Source organism: Zootoca vivipara, chromosome 16, assembly GCF_965207765.1.
Source record: "Zootoca vivipara chromosome 16, rZooViv2.hap1.1, whole genome shotgun sequence".
In the NCBI taxonomy this organism is placed as follows: Eukaryota; Metazoa; Chordata; class Lepidosauria; order Squamata; family Lacertidae; genus Zootoca; species Zootoca vivipara.
The window spans coordinates 24,152,289-24,172,402 of record NC_142599.1 but is presented as its reverse complement, the minus strand read 5'-3'; the positions used below and the strand labels follow the sequence as shown (position 1 = coordinate 24,172,402).

Here is a 20,114-nt window from a genome sequence, read left to right as displayed (position 1 = left end):
AGGAAAAGGAGGTCTGAGACCCCAAGGAAGACGTCTTTGCTGGCCTTGATCTCATGGTGGCCTGGAAAGGGGGAGGGAGTCCTGGGGAAAGCACCCCGATATCTTGCCACACCTCCTCATGCAGAGATACAACACTGAGAGCCAGTGTGGTGTAGTGGTTAAGAGCGGTAGACTCGTAATCTAGGGAACCGGGTTCGTGTCTCCGCTCCTCCACATGCAGCTGTTGGGTGACCTTGGGCTAGTCACACTTCTCTGAAGTCTCTCAGCCCCACCCACCTCACAGGGTGTTTGTTGTGGGGGAGGAGGGGAAAGGAGATTGTTAGCCGCCTTGAGACTCCTTCGGGTAGTGATAAAGCGGGATATCAAATCCAAACTCTTCTTCTCTTCATCTCCTGTGTGGGTACTTTTAGGCACACAGGAACCTGTACACATCAAATCACGTATTCTATTTCTTGAAGCACAAAGTGAAGTGTGACCTTAAATCACGGGTGGCTCACCCTTTTCGGTCCCTACCAGGGAAGTTGCCATTTTCTAATTCCTAGGCCTGGAGGGTCCATTTAGCCATCATGGCTGGAGGAACCCATTGATAGACTTCTTTTTGTTAATCTGCTATAGAGCCATTTAAGCTACATCTTCTGACAGTGAGTTCCACAAGTAATATTCATGTGTGAAGTATTTCTTTGGACTGTCCTGTACTGGTTTGTTTGCAAATCCATTTTGTCCAATGACCCTGATTCATAGTACAGTCATACCTTGGTTTAAGTACGCTTCGGTTTGAGTACTTTCAGTTTAAGTACTTCGCAGACCCGTCTGGAACGGATTAATCCACTTTCCATTACTTTCAATGGGAAAGTTCACTTCAGGTTAAGTACGCTTCAGATTAAGTACAGACTTGCAGAACCAATTACACTCATACTTTGGGTTAAGTACGCTTCAGGTTGAGTACTCCACGGACCCGTCTGGAATGGATTAATCCACTTTCCATTACTTTCAATGGGAAAGTTCACTTCAGGTTAAGTACGCTTCAGGTTAAGTAGAGACTTCCGGAACCAATTATGTACTTAAACCAAGGTACTGTACCACTGTACTCTGATTTGAGGAGCAGGGGTGAGGAAGGGAATCAAACAATCCACTTTCCCTTGTGTACCACACAGAATTTTAACAGACCTCTCACACATTTCCATCGCTTTAGCCATCTTCTTTCTAACCCGAGGCCACTTCCAGACAACTTTTTTTTACTAAACATTCATCCATTGTTTGCAAGGAGATGAGATGACTGCCTGCTATTTATTGAGCATTCATTTCGATTTGTTTGTTTTTGTTAGATAACCTTGCTTCAAAGAAGTGCTTTCCCACCCTAAGTCTGATCTGTTGGGGAATTGGGTTCCTTGCGCAAATCCTCCCAATCAGCCGCAATTGCGTAACCTGAATTTGCCAGCATGTGACTGAATCCCACCCCAAAATACTCAAAGAAGCCCCAAGCACTTTTCTTGATAGAGAGAGGCATTGCTAGGCCCTTCATTGAACTCCCGCAGGCCCATGAAACAAATCTGCAAAACTATACATGCAAATTTAGGCCTGCTTTCAAAGGGAAAGCCACTCTGTAAACAAAGTGGAAAATATAGCAAGTTTTTGAGGAAGAGGCAAGACGGGTCAGTGCAAAAGACCCAGAAAGCACACAAACACACCCTGCAACAATGACCTGGAAAATGCTCCAGCACTTTGATTCTGTCCGCCTGCCTCTCAGCATCAATTTCAGGCTGATGTCATGCATGCATGCAAAGGTTTACAAGAACCCACACCATTGTATTGCTTGCATCAGAATGCCAGGCTGTTCGCCTTTCGGGGGGGGGGGGGATTCAGTAAATGAAAACAACCATAACAAACTGTTGCCATTTGCAGCTCTCAGCACCTACACTTCCCAGGGTTCTTTGGGGAAAGCCACAACTGTTGGCTTGGTATGATAGAATGGTACCTTGGTTTAAGTACACGATTGGTTCCGGAAGACTGTACTTAACCTGAAGCGTACTTAACCGGAAGCAAGCCTTCCCATTGAAAGTAATGGAAAGTGGATTAATCTGTTCCAGACGGCTCTGCGGAGTACTCAACTTGAAGCGTACTTAACCCGAAGTATGAGTGCAATTGGTTCTGGTAAAGGTAAAGGTAAAGGGACCCCTGACCATTAGGTCCAGTTGTGACCGACTCTGGGGTTGCGCGCTCATCTCGCATTATTGGCCGAGGGAGCCGACGTATAGCTTCCAGGTCATGTGGCCAGCATGACAAAGCCGCTTCTGGCAAACCAGAGCAGCACATGGAAACGCCGTTTACCTTCCCGCTGTAGCGGTTCCTATTTATCTACTTGCATTTTGATGTGCTTTCGAACTGCTAGGTGGGCAGGAGCTGGGACCAAGCAACGGGAGCTCACCCCGTCACAGGGATTTGAACCGCCGATCTTCTGATCAGCAAGCCCTAGGCTCAGTGGTTTAACCACAGCGCCACCTGGGTCCCCAATTGGTTCTGGTAGTCCATACTTAACCTGAAGCGTACTTAACCTGAAGCGAACTTTCCCATTGAAAGTAATGGAAAGTGGATTAATCTGTTCCAGACGGGTCCGCGGAGTACTTAAACTGAAAGTACTCAAACCGAAGCTACTTAAACCGAGGTATGACTGTACTGGTTAAAATATATAGATACTGATTAAAACACAGTGGTTTAAGAACATCTTAGTTTATGAACAACTTGGATTAAGAAGCTGCAAAGCCAGAAGTAGGTGTTTCAGTTTGTGAACTTCGCCTTGTAATAAGAACAAGTTTCGCTTCCTGTTGAGTGTGTTCCATTTGTAAATTGAGTCCCCCGCTGCCATGGGAAAGTGTGCCTTGGTTTAAGAACGCTTTGGTTTAAGAACGGACTTCCGGAACGGATTAAGTTTGTAAACCAAGGTACCACAGTACACATGGTGCCTCAAACACGCAGGTAATGCCACGTGGAGTTCAGTCCTGAGAAACCTAAGGCGCAATGAGGCATGATCTGATCATTTCAAGATACTTCACAGAAAGAGATTTCGAAATGAAAATGAATGAATGAATGAATAATATTAGAAACTATTCAATCAGGGAAAGTCACTTATCTGAATCCAGTGGGTTTGCGCAACTAGGCTAATCCTGGCCGGCCTTCGGAGGGGATCTAGCGGGTGCTCTGTCTGGGGTGGGGGTGGGGAATAGCAAAGTACTGCATCAGAGGGGCCGGGATGGGAGCAGGCAGGGGACCGAGGCTGATGCTAGAAGACCTTTGTTCCCCCGGCCTCCGCTTGCAGCCTCAGTGGGAAGACGGCCTGACAAAAGAGCCCCTTCCCAGCAGACTCCCCCCCCCCGCTCTCCTCCCGCTTCCCTATTCATCCTTCAGCCTGAATTAGAGCGAGCCCTCCGCTCCCTTCTCACCCTCTCCATTCAAAAGGCAGCCCAGGCGAGGAGGCGGAGCCAGCCTTTCCAAACGAGCCAATCCAGCTGCTCCGCAGGCTCCATTGATGGCGTTTCCCAAAGCGAGACTCTTCTTCTTTTCTTAAAGGGGAGGAGGCGTCGGAGAGGGTGGATAGAGCCAATGAGCGACGGAAAGGGCTGTCAGCTTCAAGGAAGGGGGTGCCAGCCTCCTCCTGATTGTTGGGGTTCCTCCTCCTCCTCCTCCTCCGCCTCCGCCTCCGAGCTTCACGTTCGTTCCGACTTGAGCGGGTCCATTCACAATGTTGCATCTCCAGGCGGTTCTTGCCTGTGGCATCATAAGGCTTCCCCAGCTGGTTTCTGAGAGGCGCAGTCCGCCCAGCTGGCTACCTTCACGCACATTTGGGGAACTGGGGAGGTGCGGGGATGTTACTGCTTCCCTTCTTTTCTCCCTGCCAGCGCCGGCTTGCAAGCCTAAGAGACCTTAAGGCGGCTCTCCCCCCCCCCCAACCCAGATGTTTTGGACTACAACTCCTATCAGCCCCCGGCCATAGCTGCCAAGTCTCCCGTTGAAAAATCCGGGATCAGCAGCGGCGCGGCACCGGAAGTCACTTCTACGCATGTCTGGACATGCGTAGAAGCAATTTCCGGTGCCGCTCTGCCCGATTTCCGGTGCGCAGACATGGGCAGAACGGCACCCGAAATCGGTTCTGCGCATGTCCAGACATGCGCAGAAGGAGCCTCTCTGGCAGGTAGGAAATCGGGGGATTTACAGGATTTTTTTTTCTATTCGGGATAACAGCGGGAAACGGATTAAAACCCGGGGGTTTCCAGCAAAAAACGGGAGACTTGGCAGCTATGCCCCCGCCAGCCTGGCTTTATGGTGTTGGCATAGTCCAAAATTTCTGGAGGGTCCTAGGTTTGGGGAAAGATACTTTAAGGCAGGCACCCCCAAACTGCGGCCCTCCAGATGTTTTGGCCTACAACTTCCATGATCCCTAGCTAACAGGACCAGTGGTTGGGGAAGATGGGAATTGTAGTCCAAAACATCTGGAGGGCCGAAGTCTGGGGATGCCTGCTTTAAGGTGAATCTGGTGCTTTTAAGGAGGCAGGATTTGCCCAAGTGCTCCCTCTGTTTTAGCTTTTTTTAAAAAAATGAAACTAATTTATTGAGTTTGCAAGTTACAGGGAACCAGGCAGAGGGCCTTGTCTACAGAGGCACCTGCCCTGTGGAACGCTCTCCCATCAGATATCAAGGAGATAAAGAACTACTGTGCACAACTTTTAGAAGACATCTGAAAGCAGCCCTGTATCGGGAAGTTTTTAATGTTTGACATTTAATTATGCTTTTATATGTGCTGGAAGCCACCCAGAGTGGCTGGGGAAACCCAGCCAGATGGGTATGGTAGAAAAATTATTATTATTATTATTATTTATTACCCTCCTGCCTTTTTCTCCAAGGAGCTTGGTGCACATGCTCCCCCACCTCCTCATTTAATTCCCACAACAACTATCGGGGCAGAGTAGGCTGAGGCAGTGACTGGCCCCACGTCACCCAGAGAGATTCATAGCTAAGTGGTGATTCGAACCCTAATCTCCCAGGTCCGACACTAACCACTATGCTACACTCTTTCTACATAGCTGCCAAGTTCTCCCTTTTTTTAAGGGGAATTCCCTTATGCTGAATAGGCTTCCTCGCGAGAAAAGGGAAAACTTGGCAGCTATGTCTTTCTAGTTCTTTAATAGTTTGTTTTCTTTTTCAGAGTGTTGGGAGACATTTGGAAGAGGGGTCCCTCCTTACGGTGTCCCCACCTGTCTCTTCCAAAGTTCATACCCTGCCTAAGAACCTACCTGGAGCAGACTGAGCTAGGCACACTTAGCAGAATGGCTATATGTCCTAGTTTACAGAGGACAGTCCACTATGTGAACAGTGCCCCACCACTTAAAACAGCTTCTCAACAGCCAGCCACATAACAGAGATATGGACATGTAGAGCGGCCCCTACTCCAGACCCAGATGCCAACTCTGTTCCCCAATCTGCTCCAGCAATGCTACTGCAGGACCTAATCACGCTCCCCTCCCCCAAAAATAGGGGGATCATTCCCCTGCTTATCTTCCAGTGTGATATATGATGCTATCAGCCAAGAGTGCATGCCTGCAATTTATTCCTCATAGGGCAAACAGGCCAGTCTCTAGGAAGCAAAACCAGACACCAGAAAGAGCAGTCGCTTTGTCTTGCGATAATTTCGTCTTGCGAAGCGCGGTTTGCCGCGGCAAAAAAACAAAACGAAAACCTGGCAAAAAAAATTCATCTTGCGAAGCGCGGCCGTAGAAAACGTCGTCTTGCGAGTCACCAAAAACATCGCAAAACTGCATTCGTCTTGCAAGTTTTTTGTTGCTCGTCTTGCAAGATACCATTCAAAAGTGAGTGGCGGCGCATTTCCTTCTTCCAGGGACCTTAAAGTGACCGTCCTGCAGCAAGGGAACTTCAAAGGGAGACTGCAATGCAAAAAGACTGAATACTGTACATTAAGAAGTTCAGTTGCTATCATTTCTGGATTGAGCAGAGACAAAGGGTTTTGTTTTTTAGCACAGTGTGTGTGTGTGTGTCACTGTGTGTGTGTGTGTGTGCCTCACTGTGGCTATGTGCATTTTAGTACTGTACTGTAGCAGTGAAATGCAGTGAGGTTGTGTTCCCCCCCCTTCCTTCACTGTGTTTCAGTTTGCTCTTTAATGTTGCTGTTACCAGAGAGGGGGCTGGGGTGTCATTACCTGGCGCCCAGTACCTGATTTGTGTCCCCCACCCCCAGCATGTGCAACAGTTGCCTGAAAAGTACACACCTCAGCTTATACCCAGGGCCGGATTTAGGTTTGATGAGGCCCTAAGCTCCTGAAGGTAATGGGGCACTTTATATGTCCAGCTGTCCTTTGTCAACAACAAATTGTTGCTGGTTTTTGTGTTGAATATATGCTATATGGTAATTTATGGACCTAATAGGTATCTACTGTAAAATCATTTGCACATAACAAATAGGAGCCTGCACAACACAAAACACTGCTGCTGTATGTAGGTTTTATTTTATTTGTTTTTCTATCTTATATTTTGAAAATGTACATCCAGTTTTGTTTTTCCTTTAATTTTTTGGGGGGCCCCCAAGAGAGTGGGGCCCTAAGCTATATAGCTTGTTTAGCTTATATGTAAATCCGGCACTGCTTATACCACTTTCAGCACTTTCAACCTTCTGGCTACAGCCATCAATGGGATGGGGTGGGCTCCTCTATGATATATTTTTACTAAAGATTTCTTAGTTTACAAAAATACGTGCATTGTCTCTTTTTTCAAGTTGCGTTTTCTACAGAACGGTTTCATTTGTTGTGAGACATTAGTGTTACATACTATGTTAGGCTAGGAAGAAAAGAGGGGGGAAAGAGGAGGAGGGGCATGGTGAGTGGGGTCTTCTTTCTTCTTTGGCGATCACTCGTAGCCGAGTAAGATTGTCTTCCATAAACACGGTTTTAACAATAGGTCCGTAAGTGACTGGGGAGGCCAATTCTGGATCCACACGTCCTTCCACAGTGCGGACATTGGTTTCCAGACGGGAGTTGATCACGGTGTGGATTTGCCAAGCGTGCCTTCCTCTTAGCACGTTTCTCCCTTGCGTCCTGAGATCAAGTTTCTTCAAAGCCCATGACACCTTTGGTAAAGGCTGTTCTCCAACTGGAGCGCTCGCAGGCCAGTGTTTCCCAGTTGTCAGTGTTTGTACTACATTTTTTAAGATTTGGCTTGAGGCAGTCTTTAAACCTCTTTTGTTGACCACCAGCATTACGCTTTCCATTTTTAAGTTCGGTGGCAATGCTTCTATTCTTCTACTTAGTGTATGTGTCAGCGGCATTTGTGTGGGTTCTCTTACTATTCACTTCTTGTATTTCCTCGGTAGTGAGAGACATTGGGGAAGGCCCAGTGGCTGGTTGTCTTTGGTTGGCTGTAGTGAGATTAGTTTTTTTTGGGGGGGGGGTATGTGTGTGTTTTTTGATCAAGTTAGCCAGATTGATTCATATGCTGAATTAGTGTTGTTGTCTTGTTGGGCTGGGGAAACAAATACAGTGGTACCTCTACTTACGAATAACTCTACTGACGAATGTTTCTACTTACGAATGGAGCTCCGTCCGCCATCTTGGATGCGGTTTAGATAGGATTTTTTCTACTTACGAATTTTTAGATAGGGTTGCTTCGACTTACGAATTTTTTATCCCAATGCATTCCTATGGGATTCGACTTGCAATTTTTTTCGACTTACAAATGTGCGTTTGGAACGCATTAAATTCGTAAGCAGAGGTACCACTGTAGTCGTCTTCTATTTGTCCCCGTGTCAGTTTTGGTTTGTGGCTCCTCTATGATGAAAGGTTGCATTAGCTCCTCCATTTTTTGGTTTTGGGATGGTTCAGGTGGAGCAGGGGGTGCAGGGGGTACTTGGAGTTTAAATCTCAGTTTCAGGGATAGCTCAGCGGTTGTGCCGAGTATATTTGGAATTCCTTTTAGCACATTCGGCCCTTTGTTGTGTCTTTCCTCCGCACACTCCCCTCTCTGCACAACCAGCTCTTCGCTGTGGTTGTTGGAAGACTCGGCGGAGGAGGGGAGAGTTTCCTGTTTCCTGTTGTGTTTTAGTCATCTCCACTTTGCCCCTGTTCCATCATGGAATGATGCCTAATTATTTTTACAATCTAGTGACCCCATTACACCACACAGTATTTATGCTGGCCCGCTTGAATGCCTTTCCATCCGCAGTGTTATCTGGAAGGCTCAGAGGCATCTCTTACCAGAATAGACTCTGCACCTGTGGCCAGAATGTACCTGACTCTTTGGACCACATAATTTTGGACTGCCCTCTTTTTAACATCTTCCGTGATGATCCTTCGGTGTCATCTCTGTGGCTTGGGGCCCCCGCCAATAAACAACACGTGGTGCAGTCTCTACTGAGAGATGACTCTCCTCACTAGAGTTATGGTACAATTTTTGACTAGGATCTTTGAAGTTAAATCTGGGGTAGTTTGGCCTGTATAATAGTGATTGCCAAAGATTCCCTCTTTACTGTATGTTTCAGAATTATAACACATATGGATGGTCTATATGGTTTTATTGTCTTATATATGCCAATAAAGGTGTTGAATTGAATTGAATTGATGAAAGGTTGCAATAAGCCAAGTAAGAGGTGACATGATAGAAGTTTATCAAATTACCGTATGTGCGACCTGGATAAAACAAATAGAGATCAAGCTTTCTTTAGCGCCTCAGCCCTTGCTTTCCCCCCCCCAGGACCAATTGCAGTCATCAACAGTCGTTAACAGCCATCTACAGGTTCACCACTCCCTCAGCCCATCACCCATTCCCATCACCCCCACCCTCTGAATATACATAAGGGTCTGGTGGATTCTGTTTCAGTGTATCTGACGAAGTGTGCATGCACACGAAAGCTCATACCAAAATAAAAACTTAGTTGGTCTTTAAGGTGCTACCGAAGGAATTTTTTTATTTTACTTCGACTCAGACCAACACGGCTACCTACCTGTAACTAGAGATTTTGTTGTTGTTGTTGTTCCCTCTCTCATAACACCAGAACTTGTGGACATCCAATGAAGCTGAATGCTGGAACAGATAAAGGAAAGGACTTCTTCACATAGTGCATAATTAAACTATGGAACTCGCTGCCACAGGAGGCAGTGATTGGCACCAACTTAGTTGGCTTTTTAAAAAGATTAAATTCATGAAGGATAAGGCTGTCAATGGCTATTAACTGCAGTGGCCATGCTCTGCCTCCCTGGTTGGAAGCAGTGATGCTTCTGACTATTGTACCAGGAAGAAAGGGGGCTCTTTTGCTTGGGTCCTGCTTGCTTCCTGTGAGAAGGAGGCTGGACTAGATGAGGAGGCTGGACCAGATGGGCCATTGACCTGATCCAACAGGTTCTTAGAATCATAGAATTGTAGAGTTGGGAGGAACCCTAAGGATCATCTAGTCCAACCCCTTGCAGTGCCAGAATACGCAGCTGCCCATAAGGGCAACCTTGGAGTTATCAGCACTGTGTTCTAACCAACGGAGCTATTCAGGTATTCCATTCTTATTCATTTTTTTAAACATTTTAATTCTGCAATATCAGTTAGGCATGACATTTAATGCCCATGGTTGCTAAAAGCCCACTTGAGTTGGCAGTCTATATAACAATGATAAACAATAGTGTGGGTAAGTGTTAGGAGGGGAAACTAGTGTTTGGTCAAAAGTTTGCACTTCAGAAAAGTGTGTTTTTGTTTCTTCCACTAGATGGAGCCAGTGTCCACACCTATGAGCTTTTCCTTGGGACCCATGAAATTCTGCTATTGAATTCGTAAATGTGTAGGCTATTCCAATTGGGAATGCTAAAATAAAAATGTGATGTTATTCGACAGAGCTGCCAAGCTCAAACTGGTCAAGAATCCAGGAGTTGAGGGTTGTGCCCAACTTGTGTCCAACTCAACACAGACCTACAGAAATGAATTGACCCATTAATGAATTTAAATGGGTCTAGTGAAGTCTGAGTATGACTCACATTAGGTAGAACCCTAATGAGCTCAAATAATTAGAGGCACAATGGCATTTAGGAGTTTACAGTGTGCAAATGATATTTTATTGGTCCTTACAACAGCCCTGCGAAGTAGGCCACTTTTTATTTCAGATGGGAGGGGGAGCATAAATTATGGCAGCTTGCCGAAGGCCAGTGTGTAAGCTTATGGCAGAACAAGATTTTTACCCAGGATTTCCTCTTTTGTTCTTTAAAAAAATTTTTTATTAGTTTTACACATAGACAGTTTTCAGCTGTGATCCAGACGGTGGCATACAGCCATCATGACTAGTAGCCCATCCATTAGAAGCCTTCTCCTTCATGAATTTGTCTAATTCCCTTTTAAAGTCATCCAAGTTGGTGGCCATCACTACATCCTGTGGCAGTGAGTTCCAGAGTTCAACTATATGCCATGTGAAGAAGGCCTTCCTGTGGTCTGTCCTAAATCCCCCACGCTTCATCTTAACTGAATGAGGCCACTGGTTTATAACATTATGAGTGAAGGAGGGGGGAACCTTTACCTATTTCTCCCCATTGCACATCATTTTAGACACCTCTGCCGTGTACCTCTTGAGCTGGGAAAGGTTGGCTGACAATGGAGTGCGCCTCTGGGGTTGTAGTCAAACTGCTAGAGAATCACAGCGCCTGCTGTGGCTGCAGAGACCAGTAACTCGTGGCTGCTGCCTGTTGCATTGTTTTTGCTGAGTTTGCAGCGTCAAAGTAACCACCGCCTTGACTGTTGGACCCACTGTTGCTCTCGCGCCATAAACCACCAGTAGAGTTATTGCGCCTTTATAACCGCCGTGTGGCAACCTCTGTCTCTGTTGCATTTCTGCTGTCCACATTGTGGCTGTTGCATCCACAAGAACCCTCTCGAGAAACACAAAAAGATGGCAATCCCAGGGACCAACCTGCCTTGGCTCAAGAACTCTGCAGGCAGATCCATGGCAATGGAGTGAGAGGTCATAGAGGGAAGGATGACATCACAAGATTTCTCCGGCAGAGAGCTACATCCAAGGGGCCTGGGAAAAACAGGGACTGAGCAGGGCTGGCAGGAGGGGCCGGAAAAAGACCACAGGTCAGTTACTGACACCCTTTAAACAAGCCATGGTAGAAGCAAGCGATGAGCACAGGCACCAGAGCATGTCCTTAGCCCAGGCATCCCCAAACTGCGGCCCTCCAGATGTTTTGGCCTACAACTCCCATGATCCCTAGCTAACAGGACCAGTGGTCAGGGAAGATGGGAATTGTAGTCCAAAACATCTGGAGGGCCGAAGTTTGAGGATGCCTGCCTTAGCCCCAACGCCCCATGAGTTGGGTTGCCAACGGATGAGGGGAGAGCTTGATCTGCTTTTGCAGAAGCCACACCTACAAGATCTACAGCTACCTACAGCTTCCTAACCTGATAAGGTCTGCAAATCAAGAGGCTGTTAAAGGCACAGGAGCAGCAGCCAGTGGGGAAACCTGGCAATCTTGCAAAAACAACTCACAAATCAAGGCACTCGGGGAAGGTTGCCACCTTTTCCTCTCAGCTTTGCTCCTGTGCCTTTATAACAGTAGCCTGACACATGCACACATATACTTATCTGCTACAGCCCTTAATTCTTGCCTGCCTCTCTTGCCCCTCCCTGCTCTTGTTCTAACCACTAGTCTCTCACACCCCATCTAGGCCATGGAGCAAGGGAATGCGATGGAGGCGCCTAAACCACCCAGTCACATCGCCACCAAAGGCCTCTTCAATACAGCTATGGGGCCCCTCCAGCGCCAACTACGCTCTGGGGAGTACAACCTGTTCAAGTGTGCCACCATGTTTGAAAGCGACTTTGTCCAGGTATAGGTTTGCTTCCTGGGACTCTGGAAATGGGGCGTTGAACTCAACACCCCTTTGCATGCAAGGCCGGGGGGGGGGGGGAAGCACTGAGTCAAGATCCTTCCCCAGCTCACATCCAGAGTTTCTCAAGAACTGGGCAAAACTCAGCCGAAGAGAATTCCCCTTTCTCTGTCGCTGCAGAAACATGTTTGGAAAATCTGGCCCTGGCAGAATTCTCCCTGCTGTAACCACCCCTACAAATAGTCTGGGGTGCTGATACGAGACATGCCGCCATGTCTAGGGTGTTTGGTCCCAGCTCCTGCCAACCTCCTGCCAAAACACTTTAGGCTGGTGTTTTTCTGGTGTAGTGGCAGTGAGTTTCACGGATGCAGTGAGGATGTTGTAGCTGGTAACCTACATCTGCAGTCTAGCAAGTTTGGTAAGCCTGAAATTATTTTTCTATGGAGTTAAAAGCAGGAGTGTTTTCCTATCCCTACTGGAGCAGTATGGAATTGCAGGCTGTGCTGTCAGTTTTGAGTGCAGTTCAGTACATAGCTGTTAAATCTCCAGGAACATAGGGAGTGATGTCTATTGTTTGCAGAGAGGTGAGGTGATGTTTGTCAGGGGGACTTTGCTCAGTCTGTGTCAGTGGAAGCAGACCCCTTCTGGGGAGCTATCTTCTTAGGCTGGTTTGTTAGCGGCCAGAAGAGGAGTTCATCTTTATCTCCTAAAGGCAGTGTCAGTTTTTTCTTCCAAGCGTAAAGGGAGATGAGAAGCAGTGAGAGTGAGTCTTGGACTCTTGTTGGACTCTAAGCATGCCTTGACCCCAGCAGTGGTGGATGTCTGCATACATTTGCTACCGATATGCTTTTATGTCTGTCAAGTAAGCGTCTACACTTGATCGAATCTTTATGGCGTCCATGAGTGTTTATTGTCTGCTGTGTGTACCTTCAACCCTGAAGACACTTCCAAGGAAGGAGCTGCGTTGAGATGTAACTCTGCCGAGTATGGACACTGGCACACACTCACACACACATAGTGAAAGTGATGCCGGACCCAATCCTTCTAAATCATCCATCAGAGGTTGATGGATTGATCCAACAGTCACCACATGGTAACTTCTCTTTGCATTGCAGGTCAGCAAGCGAGGTGGCACCCTGGACGTCCACAATCAAGTCCAGATGGTGCGGGTTGCCATTGCGGCCACCAGCCCAGGCCTTCAGGTCCCCAACGTGCTGTTGCTGGCCCGGCCAATATTCCCTCCCCGACAGCAGCCTCAAAGCCTCCATGCCGCCCGGTTACACCGCTCTTCGATGAATACGAAGTTTGAGCTGACCAGGTGAGGCCCAGCTTGCCCATTTTCACACCAAGGCAGCACCCTGTTTAAAAAGGCCACATTCGCATGATTTAGAGCACTATGGTACAATAGTCAAGACTTCCTCACAAAGAATTCTGGGAGCTGTAGTTTGTTAAGGGTGCTGAGAGTGGTTAGGAGGCCCCTATTATCCCTAAAGGTAAAGGTAAAGGGACCCCTGACCATTAGGTCCAGTCGTGACCAACTCTGGGGTTGTGCACTCATCTCGCATTATTGGCCGAGGGAGCCGGCGTATAGCTTCCAGGTCATGTGGCCAGCATGACAAACCAGAGCAGCACATGGAAACGCCGTTTACCTTCGCGCTGTAGCAGTTCCTATTTATCTACAGTACTTGCATTTTGACGTGTTTTCGAACTGCTAGGTTGGCAGGAGCTGGGACCAAGCAACGGGAGCTCACCCTGTCACAGGGATTCGAACCGCCGACCTTCTGATCAGCAAGCCCTAGGCTCAGTGGTTTAACCCACAGCGCCACCTGGGTCCCTCCTATTATCCCTACAGAGATACAATTTCCAGCAGGTCCAGCCCACCTATGGGGCAAAGTGAGGTGACTGCCTCAGGTGGCAGGATCCACAGGGACAGCAGATCCTAATATAGGTCTTTATTCCCTTGTTCCTGATGTCGATTTTCACTCACACCTTCTTACGTGGTGGGGAAGGGGGCGCCATTTTGTGGGTTTACCTCAAGTACCAAAAATATATTGGGCCAACCCTAATTTCCAGGATGGGTTACCAGTCGATCCCTCCTTACAGGGAACTCTGGGAACTGTAGGCACTGGCTCCAAAATGTTGGCAACCGCAATGGGAAGCCCACAAGCAGGACGTGAGTGTAGCAGACCTCACTTTGTTTCATTCTAAATTCTCTTGCTGCTTTCAGAGGTGATTTTTAAGAATGGCTGTGCTATTTCAGTGAATGTACATGCCATTAAAAAGTCTTAATAAATAAAGAGGGTGCAGAGCGTGGTGTGACGGCAAGTCAGTTCATAGACCCCATTTTGTGCTCCCTCAACAAACACACATACAGATCTTCCTCCTTTCTCTCCCTGTGTCCCTGCAGGCTCCTTCCCTTGTGCTTTGTCAAGATCTCCATCCATGACTTTGATAAGCAACAGCTCCGATTCAAAATGTCCACCGGCCGCACTTTCTACCTCCAGCTCTGCCCACTACCAGATACACAGGAAAGTGAGTTTGAGTCATGGGTCAAGGTTGTCCACCTGCTGCGACCCCCCTCGGACATTAGCCTGAAGAAGGAGCCTGTTGAAGACCTATGGAAGCCAGGCCAGCCTGCCCTCAATGCTACAGATGTGAGTTCCTTTGCGGTGATGGAAGTAAAGCCCCTAAAAGTAGGACACCCGGAATCCTGGGAATGCAGGGGGGATGTGAGAAGGAAGGCGAAAATAGGGTATAGTTAACACACACTCCTCCCACACCAAAGATCACTTCAGAAGACCCCAGCCCTCTCCATTCTCACAGATGGATGATCTCTACCATTTCGGAGATGGAAGTAGGGTAACCCTCGAGGACTTCCACTATCCCTGCTCTTGCACCAAGGAGTGCTGTTTGAGGTGCATTCTGCCATCCCTTCACAGACACCCCACTTTGCTCTTCTCCAGCACTTCTGACACCAGTGTTGCACACATCCTAATCTCTAAGCGGTGAGAGACTCCAGGCGTGCTTGCTCTTTCCCAGGGTTCAGTTTCCTTGGAATGAAGGTCAACAGAGACTGTGGTGTCTTTATGATATATGGTTTTCTTGACACATATATTCAACCTGAGCATAGGATGGAGGGGCTCACAGCATTAACACCAAAACAGATATTGCCTCCCCATTAGAGTTCCAGGGAAGCCCAAAGCCTTAGCTTTGGAGTCCAGCACCAAGCAAAATATGCGTCTGAGTCTCCAGCTGCCAGCATTAGCAAAAATTCTCTCACAACTTTCACATACACAGTCTTGGCCTATTATTCTCCATCCTAGGATGATGTGGCATATAACCAGAACAGACAGGGGAAAAACTCACCCACATGTCTCTATGGGAACAGAGCTCAGTCTTTTAAGATGTGAATGACAGGTATTTATTTAACTGAGCAGCTGAGGCCATTACCTTGACAAATGAACTGGCAAGCTTCCTCCTATAGATTCTAGCCTCCCATACACAGGATCACTTGTCCAGATTATACCCACAGGTATAATCTAGACCCCTCAAATCTATAACAGTACATTGAACTGATCTTAGCTGTTTAAAAAGCAGTGTTATTTAACCTTGGAGTCTCAGATACTGTTTGTCACGGTCCGGTCGGCGGGCGTCAGGACCAGAGGCAAGATGGTGGTGTAGAGGCAGGAACAGGTGCAGGGCTGAGGGTCCAGCAGCAGGCAGTCGCAGGGTCAAGGAGCAAGGCAGAGGTGAAGGTCTGGGAGTCAAGGAGCAAGGCGTCGGCAAGGCAAGGGTCCACGGAGCAAGGATCAAGACGTCGGCAAGGCAAAGGTCCACGGAGCAAGGATTAAGACGTCGACAAGGCAAGGGTCCACGGAGCAAGGATCAAGACATCAACAAGGCAAGGGTCCATGGAGCAAGAATCAAGGCGTCGACAAGGCAAGGGTCCATGGAGCAAGAATCAAGGCGTCGACAAGGCAAGGGTCCACAGAGCAAGAATCAAGGCGTCGACAAGGCAAGGGTCCACGGCAAGAATCAAGGCGTCGGCAAGGCAAGGGTCCAAGGAACAAGAATCAAGACGTTGGCAAGGCAAGGGTCCACGGAGCAAGGATCAGGAGGCCAGATGCAACCAGGCAGGGATAGCGTTGCTGTGGCAAAAAGCTGAAGGGAAATGCTGGGCTTTTATCCCTCCCAGCTCCTGCCACCAGGTGCAGTGAGATCTCAAGTGGCCTCACCTGGGTGACTACTCCTTGCTTCTCCAGCACAAGCTGAGGTCTTCACCTGTGTGGCCACGCCTTGCTTCCCCAGCACAAGCTGAGGCAGGCCCCAGACCTGCAAAGCACTACAGGCCCCAGAGCCTGACTCCTGCCCATACTCCTGACACTGTTGGGCTATAACTCATCCAGCATAGCAGTCTGGGATGAATGGTGAATGATGGGATTCCCAGTCCAACAGCACCTGGGGAACCCCAGCTGAAAAAAAGGTTTAAAGGGAATTTACTTAGCAGAGCTGGGGTGGAGTGCTGTTAGATTGGGGGGGCGCTTGGTAGAGCTCTGTGTGTTCTGAAGTAGATCAGTAAAGGTTTCTTGAAAACTAGTTATTCACATTGTTTCCTCTCCGTTTAAATAAGGCTGCTAAAATGAAGTAAGTTTGGAGTAACCATGAGTGTGTATGTGAGAGGACTGTAAGCTCCACTCATTTCAGCTTCTAAAAACGTCTTCCTAGCCTCAGCCTGTGCTCAAAATGCGTTATTTATTTCTATCTTATGCACCTGGCTTTGGTTGGCTGATCTGACAGTTCCTAGCAAACAACAAGCAACGTCTGTCCGACAAGCCTCAAGTCCGTCCACCCTTACAACATAATGCAGATATTAATACAGTACTGCACAGCTTGAAGCAATAGGGTGGATGAAAACTGACTCCTCTTGGAATAAATATTGTCCGGACCCGAAATATGGTTCCAAAGCTTTACTAATAGAATTTTCTTCCAACAAATAACGTTACAGCCAAATAGTTGTAGAAACTTCAGTGGCACCTTGTGTGAGCTGAAAATTGGGCGCCCTCCCACATCTCACCTTCTGCTCTGCTCAAGTCACTATGTCATAGTTGTGACGCCTTACGGCACCCCCTAGGCTTGGCACCCAATGTGGGGAAACTGGTCGCGCTGCCCTAAAGCTGCCAGGAAAGAAAATTAGGTCCATGGCCATTGTTTCAAATACCTTGTTCTCCATCCACCCAGAATCCTGAGCCCCAGCTCCCTGTGGACAGAGAGTACACCCTTGCAGAAGTCCTAAGCACTTTGCAAGAAGAAGAGGACAAGAGGAACCCAGCTGAGCCCTTGGAGAATCAGTATAGCATCCTTGAACCCAGCAGCAGCCCATCTCCAACTCCCAGCCAAGGGATACCAGCAGAAACAGAGAGCCTCCCACCTTCAGAGGGTCCAAGTTCCAAAGAACTCCTTCAAAGGTCCTCCAAGGGCGACAAGAAGGACAGGAGGCATCAGGACCACTCATCTGGAAGCAGGTACCAGGGAAATTTTGTGCTGGCAGCCAGAGTGCGGAGCTGGGATTTGAGGCTGACGGCGAAAGCGTTCAACCCATACCACCCCAAACAAACATATGCTGGCAGAAAGCTCCAGTTTGACATTATGGCAAGCTAGGTGGTGCACATATACACCAGATGTTTTTGGACTCCAGCTCCCATTACTCCCAAGCAACATATCCAATGGTCAGGGATGATGGGAGTTGTATTCTGACAACGTTGGCTACCCAACTAGTTCCCAATATCCTATAGTATAAGAACAGCCTGGCTGCTGGATCGTACCCAAGGCCCATCTTGTCCAGAATTCTGATCTCACAGTAGCAGGGGTATAACGTGGGGGGGGGGCTGCTGGGACAATCGCCCCGGGCACTTTTTTTTGGGGGGGGGTGTTTCTCGCACCACCCTCCCCAAGCCTGTTCTGTGCCGCTTTGTGAGGCTGGGATCTAATCAGATTCTAGCCTTGCAAAGCAGCTCGGAGAGGGCAGCGTGAGCCTTGTGTCGCTTTGCGAGGCTGGGATAATTGCAGCCTCGCAAAGCAGCTTGGGGCTGATGTTGTTCAGCAGCAAGGCCTGGGCGGAGTCAACAGTGCCCCCCCCCCAATACATCCTGTATCTGGTAAACCCAAATTTTCAGGAGAAAAGCATTGAGATTGGTGCTGTTTGAGAGTAGTATTATGTTGTTGTTGTTGTTGTTTAGTCGTTTAGTTGTGTCCGACTCTTCATGACCCCATGGACCGTAGCACGCCAGGCACTCCTGTCTTGCACTGCCTCCTGCAGTTTGGTCAAACTCATGTTCGTAGCTTCGAGAACACTGTCCAACCATCTCGTCCTCTGTCGTCCCCTTCTCCTAGTGCCCTCAATCTTTCCAACATCAGGGTCTTTTCCAAGGATTCTTCTCTTCTCATGAGGTGGCCAAAGTATTGGAGCCTCAGCTTCACGATCTGTATTATGTGGATTGTGCTAATTAAATGGGACTGCAAATAGCTGCAAACTGACAGTAAACTCCACTGTAGATAAGCCCTAAATGTGAGGTGTAGGGGGGAGCCACACCCACCCACTTTCCGATTGTCCTTGTGGTGAATGGTGAATGGAGGAGGTGGACATGGCAGCCATTCTCACAGGTGCTCTTCCTGTTTCAGAAAAAGCAGCAGAAGGAAAAGGTCAAGCAAGTCACGCCGAAGCCATTCATCAAAGAGAGGTAAGAGCTGCTCCGGCCGGCTTCTCAGATCCCATCCCCAAACACACTGGAGGATCTATGCTACTGTAAGCATCTTAGGGATCAGCCATGCTTCTGCCTGTCCCTCCGCTGAATCAGAGCAAACATCAATTGGGTGTTCTGCAGATTGACATTTGCTGCGATTCATCAGCAAAGGACGGGTTTTCTAAGGAAAGTGGTGGTGCAAATGGAAACTACTTAGACCAGTGATGGCGAACCTATGACACGCTTGTCAGCACTGACACGCATAGCCATTTTCGGTGACACGCGGCCCTTCCCTTTTTCATTTTTTTAAAAGCGGAAACATTTTTGTTATTTAAACTACAAATATCGTGAAATTATGGGTTTTTTCTCGAAGTGACACACCATCCGAGTTATGCTCGGTTTTTTTTGGCGAATTTTGACACACCAAGCTCAAAAGGTTGCCCGTCACTGACTTAGACTGTGCCTAGAAAGCATTGGACAAGCAGAAAACCTATTGGAGCTGTGCTTTCTAGGCAAGGAACAAGCAGAAGCCCTTAATCCATGAATCTCCATCTACAGTGGTACTTCGGTTTATGAACACAATTGGTTCCAGAAGTCTGTTCATAAACTGAAGCGAACTTTCCCATTGAAAGTAATGGAAAGTGGATTAATCTGTTCCAGACGGGTCCGCGGAGTACTCAACCTGAAGCGTACTTAACCCAAAGCATGGGTGTAATTGGTTCCGGAAGTCTGTTCATAAACTGAAACGTTCATAAACTGAAGCGAACTTTCCCATTGAAAGTAATGGAAAGTGAATTAATCCGTTCCAGATGGGTCCGCGGCGTTCGTAAACCGAAAATCCGTAAACCGAGGTGTTCATAAACTGAGGTTCCACTGTATCCATTAATCCAGGGGTGCCATGTTGGATCAACATTTCCAAAATCAAATGGATTTGAGAACTGTGGCATCTGAAAATAAGGCAATGGAATCATTGAACTTTCAAATTGGAAGGGACCCTGAGGGTCATCCAGTCCACCCCTCTGCAGTGCAGGAATAAATTCGTTGCACGCTTTGATAGGCGAAGGGTTCAGACGTTGGTTAGACTGCAGCTCCCATGATCCCCAGCCAGCATGACCAATAGTCAGGGGGATGTTGGAGCTGTAGTCCAGCAACGACAAGGGTGGGTACGTTGGCTACCCCTGGCACAGCCGAAGATGGGTAGGGGCAGTGCTGCACGCCTGTGCCCATGGAGGGGAGGGGCAGCAGGTGAGGATGGTGGGAGCAGCTCCGCTGACTCCTCTCGGGGGTCTCTCCTCCTTTCCCTCCAGCTGCCAGCCGGAGCCCCAGCAAGATCTCCTCTATTCTCATGGGTTCCTTCTCCAGCACCAGCCACAAACACCGCAAAGGAAGCAGAAAGGGGGACAGAGAGAGGGGGCATTGAGAGTGGCCCAAGAAGCAGAAGAGGCCCCAAAGGGACAGAGGTGCTTTCCCCTCTTCTCCAACCATCTCTGACTTTAATAAAAACAATGGCTAGACAAA

The 20,114-nt window shown here is 48.1% G+C and overlaps 1 protein-coding gene across 1 annotated transcript; it reads left to right on the top strand.

The window, feature by feature from the left end:
• Positions 1-11,697: 11,697 nt before the first annotated feature.
• On the top strand, positions 11,698-20,114 carry LOC118076205 (Golgi-associated RAB2 interactor protein 4-like). Its single transcript, XM_088659386.1, has 6 exons — positions 11,698-11,856; positions 12,972-13,174; positions 14,264-14,510; positions 17,095-17,378; positions 18,535-18,593; positions 19,904-20,114. Exons 1-6 carry the CDS (start codon positions 11,698-11,700, stop codon positions 20,014-20,016), a joined length of 1,065 nt encoding a protein of 354 aa, XP_088515512.1. The 3' UTR covers positions 20,017-20,114.